The following is an 8,401-nucleotide window of genomic DNA, read 5'->3' as shown; positions in this document are numbered from 1 at the left end:
TTAGGCCACCCATAAGCCCTTGGCTAACAATAGTAGCTGCCTGAACGTGCCTCGAAGCTTGATGTTGCTGAAGATGAGGATGCAGGGATGTACAGATATGCTTAGATAGCTTATAATCTGCCAAGGCCAGTACCACTGGCTCTCGGAAGAAAAAAATCCTGCAACATCAATTATCAGGGACACAAAGGAGAGAGCATAGAGAATGAGGAAGGAGATGAGGGACTGCAGAGCTCTGGTGTGAGCCTCGGTGTTGGGGTCCTGCAGGGAGTGGCCGCTCTGCCGCATTCTCTGGATGTGGCTCCTCAGAGAACAAATCAGCAGTGCCATTGACACCAGAAAAATAGAGAAAGGAATTGACAGTGTGACAAGTTTCAGGGGCAGGAAATAGTGAATTTCCATCCTCTTGTTCCACTCTTGATAGGTCATGTTCCCCAAAAATTCTCTAATTAAAAATCCTTGATACAGAGTGTGGTTCCCCCAAAAGAACAGCAGGGTTACGATAATGGAGACCAGGACAGAGCCCAGCAGGAGCCAAGGCACCACCCTTGGGAACCTCCACTTGAGCCAGAGAAAGGTGGGGTGGGTGATGTTAGCAATCTTCAGGCAGAACAGGACACTGAGCCACGTGCAAAACCAGAAATTGGCTGAGTTCAGAAAGTCCCAGTGTAGACCAAAGAGCTGTCGGGACAGACTCCTAGTGTACTCACCCAAGTGAGCATAGTAGTAGAAGTTATGCACCAAACCAACCCACTGCAGGCAGAAGCGAGAGGCACCCAAGCTAATGAGGATCGTGTCCAGGGCCAGCAGCCTGCCGCACCGCAGCCACTGCCTGCCCAGCACCAGCACAATGAAGCCGTTGGCCAGAATCCCCAGGAGGCAGAGCAGCAAGAAGAGCAGCATGAAGAGAACGGTCAGTGCTGACTGCATTGGGCCCTCTGCCAGTGGTCACCTGCTGCCTTTGTCCCCTGCCTCCTCCTTGCTCACACCTGCTGTCTCTCTTTTGAGCTTTCCTTGGGTATGAGAAGAATGGTCAGGTTTTGCCTCTGAATTAGAGCTCGCTCAGAAGGGATGATGCTCAGGCTGGGGAGGCAAGGTGTGCTGTTGGCTCAGAGAGGATGCAAATCTCCCTGGGCTCAGTTACCACCAGGCCTGCCAACTGCCCCTGATTTGTTTTTCCCTGATTTTGCTTGCATGCTGCCATGGTTAGCATCAGTGTGAAGGATTTTTCAGGGTCTCTGAGACTGAATTCCATCCTTCTTATTGAATCCTAGGTCCTGGGTGGTGTGAACACTTCTCTTCCCATCAGACCATTCTCTAAACTTTAAGTATACAGACAAGTACAGAGGGATATCCCAGGAACATAGTGATGCCAGAGAAGCCTGTCTCAGCCCAGCTTCCCTGCAGCACATCCACTCTTACCCATGAGCCACCATCCTTCCTAGTCCAATGCCTTGTATACCTTTCTATCCAAATCTCTACTTAAATTTTTCATGGATCCTGAGGTGTAAATGATTTCTACTGGTTTAAACTGGTTTTGTGTTTCTGGTGAGAAAATTTATTTCCTTGAGGTAGGGGGCCCACAGAAGCATGACTGAGTGCCCTTGCCTCTTGCTGGGTGTTGTTTGGAGACTGCCTTCTTGTCCTAGGAGCTCCTTCAGTCTCTGCAAAGGGAGCTGTTCCAGCCTGGCCACTTACTTCATTAAGCCAGCATGGAATCTCGAGAGGGAGTCTGCTAGCAAGATGGAGCCTAAAACAACATAGCACAACCACAGGAGTGACCTCCTTTCAACTTTGCTATATTCTATTAGCAAAAAGCAAGTCACAGTCACCATCAACACTCAGAGGAAGCCAGGCACATAAAGGCCCAATACCTGGGTTAGGGGACACAGTGAGGGTGGGGGCCCTTCATGGGGGCCCTCCCAGTCTGCCATATAGAGACACCACAGCTTCCCAGGCATATGTGAGTCCTATCCTCCAACACCAACATCAAAAAGAGGTTCATATGAGACCCTGTTACTATTTTCAGTTCTTTTGTGTGTGGTTAGAACACTTAAGATGTAACATCTGGGCAAATTCCAAGTATGCAATACAGTATTTTTTTACTATGTTCATGTATCTATACATTAGGTCTCCAGAATGTGTTTATCCCACATAACTGAAACCTTGTACTCCTGTGTCCAACATCTCTCCATTTCTCCCTCCTCCTAGCCCCAAAATCACTGTTCATTGTACTCTCTACTTCTATGTGTTTGACTGTTTTAGATTCCACATATGAAATATATCATGCAGCTATCCGTCTTTCTTGTCTTAGCACACTTAGTACAACGTACTCAGGTTTATCCATGTTCTTCAATGGCAGCCTTTTTAAGACTGAGTAATATTCCCTTGTGTGTGAATGCCATATATTCTTTACCCATTCTTACTTCAGTGGAGTTTTAGGTTGTTCCCTCATGTTAACTGGTGAATAACACTTCACAAACTTGCCCATGCAGATACCTCTTCAAGAGTCTCATTTTGCTTGCTTTGGATATAAACACAGCAGTGAGATTGCTGTATCATAAGGTAGTTCCATTCATATATTTTTTTTAAATCTTTACACTGTTTGCCAAAATGGCTATACAAGTTTATATTTCCACTAACAGAGTATGAGAGCTCCTTTTCTCTGAATTCTCATAGCCTTTACTATTTCTTGTCTTCTTGGTCATAGCATTCTAAAGGGTGTGCAGTGATATTTCATTGCAGTTATCTAATACTCAGTGATGCTGAGCATCTTTTTGTATGCTTATTGGCTATTTGTATGTCTTCTTTTAATAAATATCTATTCATGTCCTTTGCCCACTTTAAAATCAGGTTATTTGGGGGTTTTTTTGCAATTAAGGTGAATAAGTTTCTTCTATAGGTATTAGGATATTGAGCTCTTTTTTTTTTTTTTGTAGAGACACAGTCTCACTTTATGGCCCTCGGTAGAGTGCGGTGGCCTCACACAGCTCACAGCAACCTCCAACTCCTGGGCTTAAGTGATTCTCTTGCCTCAGCCTCCCAAGTAGCTGGGACTAAGGCGCCTGCCACAACGCCTGGCTATTTTTTTTGGTTGCAGTTTGGCCGGGGCCAGGTTTGAATCCACCACCCTCGGTATATGGGCCCGGCGCCTTACCGACTGAGCCACAGGCGCCGCCCGGATATTGAGCTCTTATGTGGTTTAAAAACATTTTCTCAGATCCCTAGGTTGCCTTTCCACTCTCCTAATTGTTTCCTTTGCTTTATAGAAAGAAGCTTCTTAGTTTGATGCAATCCTGTTTGTCTATTTTTGTTTTTCTTACCCTTTCTCTTGGTGTCACTTCTTAAAATCCATTGACCAAACCAATGTCAAGAAGACATTTTTCTGCATTTCCTTCCAATAGTTTTATTATTTCAGGTCACAATTTAACTATATGATCTATTTTGATCTAATTTTTTGTATACAGAAGAAGTTCAAAGGTTCCAATTTTATTCTCCTGCATATAAACATCTAGTTTTTCTTTTCTTTTTTTTTTTTTTTTTGTGGTTTTTGGCCAGGGCTGGGTTTGAACCCGCCACCTCCGGCATATGGGACCGGCGCCCTACTACTTGAGCCACAGGCGCCACCCAACATCTAGTTTTTCTAACACTATTTAGGAAGAGAATATTCTCTCCCCATTGTATGTTTTTGGCACCTTTGTCAAAAATCAATTGACTGTACATGTGTAGGTTGATTTCTGAGCTCTTATTATTCCATTGCTCTGTATTTCTGTTTTTATGCCATTGCCATGCTGTTTTCATTGCTATAGCTTTGTAATATATTTTTAAACCCAATAGTGTAATATATTCCACTGTATTTTTTCAGGTCAAGATTGCTTTCACTATTCAGGGTCTTTTTTTTTGTGTGTGTGTGTGTTTTTTGGCCAGGGCTAGATTTGAACCCGCCACCTTTGGCATATGGGACTGGTGTCCTAATCCTTGAGCCAAAGGCACCGCCCCACTATTCAGGGTCTTTTATGGTTCCATATGAATTTCAGTATTGTTTTTTCTATTTCTGTGAAGAATGATAATGGAATTTTAATGGGGTTTACATCGAATTTATAGATCACTTTGAGTAGCATGGATATTTTCACAATATTACTTTTTCCTCCATGAACACAGGATATCTTTTTTTTTTTTTTTTGCATTTCATAAAATATTTATTGAAGTAAATATCACATCTTTGGGAAATCACTTATAAAAATCAGATATTTTTATTGTATGCACGTTAGGCACACAGTTAATAAGAATAACAATCCTACTGTCTAGAACATAAGACAACAGTGCAGAGTTGTCTTATGTTCTAGACAGTAGGATTGTTATTCTTATTAACTGTGTGCCTAACGTGCATACCACCTAGTAACACAGGATATCTTTTCATTTATTGTGTCATGTTCTATTTTTTATCATGAATTATTATACAGTTCTTCCAATTCTTTGGTTATATTTACCCTTAACTATTTTATTTTCATGCTATTATAAAGGGGATTGTTGTCTTAATTTCTTTCTCAGACAGTTCATTGGTAGTGTACAGAAATGGTACTGATTGGGTGGTGCCTGTGGCTCAAAAGAGTAGGGCACTGGCCCCATATACCGGAGGTGGCAGGTTCAAACCTGGCCCTGGCCAAAAAGTGCAAAAAAAAAAATGCCACTGATTTTTATAAGTTGATTTTGTGTCCTGAAACTACTGAATTTGTTCATTCATTCTAACATTTTGATAGTATCTTTAAGATTTTCAATAGATGAGATCATATCACAAACTAACACAGACAATTTCACTTTATTCTTTCCTATTTGGATACCTTTTTTTTCTGTCTCAGGCCTAATTTCTCCAGCTAAGAACCCAGAACTTTGTGGAATCTAATTGTTAAGAGTGTATGTTCTTGTTTTTCTCTTGTTCTTAGAGAAAAAGGCTTCAAGTTCTCAAAGTTTTATTTCTGGCAGTAGGCTTGTCACACACCTGCATGGCTTTTGGTGTGTTCTGGAACATTTCCTCCATTCCTAATTTATAGTTGTATTGTGAAAGCATGTTGAATTTTATCACATGCTTTTTCTGCATCTATAGAGATGATCATATTGTATTTGTCCTTCATTGTGTTCTTATGGTGAATCACACTTATTAATTTGCATATATTGAGCCAACCCAGGAATAAATCCCACGTAATCATGATGAATGACCCTTTTATGTGCTACTGAATACAATTTGTTAGCATTTTCCTAAGGAATTTTACATCCATGTTAATCAGTGATATTGGCTTGCAATTTTCTTTTCTTGCAGTCTCTTTTTCTGGCCTTATATTATTACATTATTATATTATATATTATAATAATATATATTATTATATTATTACTAGGATAAGGCTGGCCTTGTAAAATAAGTTTGGATGTGTTTCTTCCTCTTCAACTATTTAGGGTACACTAGTACTAGTTCTTTAAATTCAGGGTAGAATTCATCCATGAAGCCATATGGTCCTGGGCATTTCTTGGAGAGCAACTTTTAATATTGACACAATCTCCTTACTCAAAATCAGTATGTCCAGATTTCCAATTTCTTCATAATTTAGTCTTGGTAGGTTATATATGTTTCTAGGAATTTATCTATTTCTTCTAGGCTGTCTTATTCCATGGTGTATAATTGTTCATGGTAATTTTCTCTGATCCTTTACATTTCTATGTTACTGGTTGAAATGTCTCCTCTTTCATTTATTTCCCACCCCCCGTCTTGCATTTCTTATATTGCTTATTTGAGCTATCCCTTTTTTCTTCTTTGTCTAGTTAAAGGTTTGTCAATTTTGTTTGGTGCTTCAAAAATCCAACTCTTAGTTTCATTGATCTTTTTCTATTATTTTTCTATTCTCTATTTCATTCATTTCTGCTTTAATCTTTGTAATTTTCTTTCCTTCCTTCTGCTAACTTTGAGTTTAATTTGTTACTCTTTTTTTCCCTAGTTCTTTGAGGTATAATATAAGATTGCTTATTAGATCTTTATTCTTTTTTTGGTTTGTTGCTATACATCCCTTTTAGAACTACTTGTACTACATCCTGTAAATTTTAGTATTTTGTTAGAGTGTTGGATGTGTTCCAGTTCCTTCTATCTTCCCAGTGAAGCTGAGCATGGGAAACTGTATGTCCACTTCTTCATTTTCTGTGGTCCAGGGTCACTAAGGAATGCAAAGCTGCACCAACTCCCACAATTAAGTTGTTAAGGAGACAATCCCTTGAGTGGGAACTATATAGGTTGTGTCACTTGGTGTGTGGCCAAACATCTTCCAGGAAAAATGGGTAGGTCTGGGTTTATCGCTGTGGTAAGCCATAGAGAAGGCTTGTTAGGTGCCAACCTCCGGCTCTGGCTGCTGGAGGGCTGTTTGTTTTCTTTGTTAGCGACTCAGTGCAATTTTGCTGGAAGCTAGGCCATCAAATAGCCCCTGGAAGTGTGTGTCAGAAGCCTGTTCTGGAGAGAAAATGGGGGTTGAATAACCCCTCCTCTTTTTTTCACTGTTCCAAGGGGTTGTAACCCTGTTTAAAACCACCTCTGCTCTGGTATGGTAGCAATCCTCACATATGCCAAGTCAATGCTTATCCCAGAGCTAAGAGGTTTAGGATGCAATCCCTCAGGTAAAAGCTATAAAACTTTGGGAACTTGATGTGTGGATAGACTCCTTCCAGAAGGACAAATAGACTTGGAGTTATCCCTGGGACGAGCTTGGTGAGAAGGCTGAAAAAGTACTCTCTCAGGCTGCCAGAGAACTACCTCTTGTCTGCTCTTTTAACTCCCTGATGCAAGTTAGCTGCCAAGTAGCCACCGGAAGAATGTGTTATAAATGCATTCCAGGGAAAAACAGAAGGGTGCATTTTTAAGCCCCTTCTCTTCAATGTTCTTAAGGAATTAGCCCTCCAGAAGTGTTTGAAGGCCATGTAAAATTACCCCTTTTTCTGTGGTCTAAAAAAGCACATGTAAGCCAGTCCCCTCTGCCCAGACCTATAGCAGGTTTAGGATTCAGTCCCTTGGATGGAATCTGTAAAAGGCACTTGATGTATAGATCAACCCCTTCCATGAGAGGTCAATAGACCTGGAGTTATCAGTGGGGTGAGCCAGGGTGAGTTCAGGAAGTACTGACCTGTTTCTCAGGCTAGCAGCAGCCTGAGAAATACAGGCATTTTCCACAATTTTCCCCCCTTGGCTTAGTGCACAGAGAGTAGGAGATAAGTATTTGTCCTATCCTTTAATTCCCCAATGCAACTTAGTTAGAAGCCAACGCACCAAGTAGCCACTGGATGAGAGTGTCATAAACCCCTTCTGAGGAGAAATAAGGAAGTCCATTTTTTTAAACTCTGCCTGTGCACTGCCCCTGAGAGATAAAGCTTCTACAAATGTTTGAGCACTTGTATCAAACCGATAATTTTTTCCCCTTGTGGTTAGAATGACTCATATGTATGTACATATCTAACACATTTCCCTCACAGAGTTGGTAATTAAAAGCCAAAGCACAGAGAACTTTAGAATTAGGCTGCCATGTTAGGCTGCCATGTCTGTATATGTCCCAAAGCCTCCTCTCCACAGGAGAAGACGGTGTCAGGGATTCCTTTCCTGATGACAGGGAACAGTGTCCAGAGTGGGGTCCACGCCCAAGTGTGCCTCAGCCTTTCCTATTTAATCAATGTTTCTTCAGTTGTCCAGTGGGTAGGAGACTTTCAATTAGTCTCTGACTTTCTCTCAAAGGGCACTAATCCATGAATAGATGAGTGGTGGGAGAGTCAGGATCTTCCTACTTATCACTCCCCCTTCTTTCCATTTCTAAGGCATTTTTGTAATGTCTCCTCTTTCATTTCTTTAAAATCTTTATTTCATTTAAATCTTTATTTAAATCTTCTCTTATTTTTTCTTAGGTAGTCCAGATAAGGGTTTATCAATCTTTATCTTTTAAAAAAACTATTTCTGGTCTAATCTTTTTGTTTCCTTTCTGTTACTATCTTTGGGCTTAGTTTATTCTTGTTTTTCTAGTTCCCGGAGGCTTATAGTTAGATTTTTTTATTTGAGATCTTTCTTCTCTTCATGTAGGTGTTTATCACTATGACCCTTCCTAGTACCTCTTTCCCACAAATGTTGGTATGTTGTGTTTTTGTTTTGTTTGTGTTGAAATACTTTTAAAATCACTTTATGATTTCTTCTTTGACCTAATCGTTATTCAAGAGTGTGTTGTCTAATTTCCAGGTATTTGTAAATTTCTGTTTTCTTACTGTTATTGATTTCTAGTTTAATTTTTTGTGGTCAGTGAAGATACTTTGAATAATTTCAAGTGTCTTAAATCTGTTAAGATTTGTATTGTGACATAAGATGTGAGCTACCCTGGAGAACATTAAATGT

At 40.4% G+C, this 8,401-nt stretch overlaps 1 protein-coding gene across 1 annotated transcript; it reads right to left on the bottom strand.

Annotated features, from left to right (window-relative positions):
• LOC128560188 (taste receptor type 2 member 41-like) lies at positions 1 to 927 on the bottom strand. The gene has a single exon (XM_053553752.1). The coding sequence runs from the start codon at positions 925 to 927 to the stop codon at positions 1 to 3; it is 927 nt and encodes a 308-aa protein (XP_053409727.1).
• Between the last annotated feature and the right edge of the window lie 7,474 nt (positions 928 to 8,401).

Source organism: Nycticebus coucang, chromosome 11 (genome assembly GCF_027406575.1).
Source record: "Nycticebus coucang isolate mNycCou1 chromosome 11, mNycCou1.pri, whole genome shotgun sequence".
NCBI classification, from domain to species: Eukaryota; Metazoa; Chordata; class Mammalia; order Primates; family Lorisidae; genus Nycticebus; species Nycticebus coucang.
The sequence above is the reverse complement of the archived record's forward strand: the minus strand, read 5'-3'. Positions and strand labels throughout refer to the sequence as shown.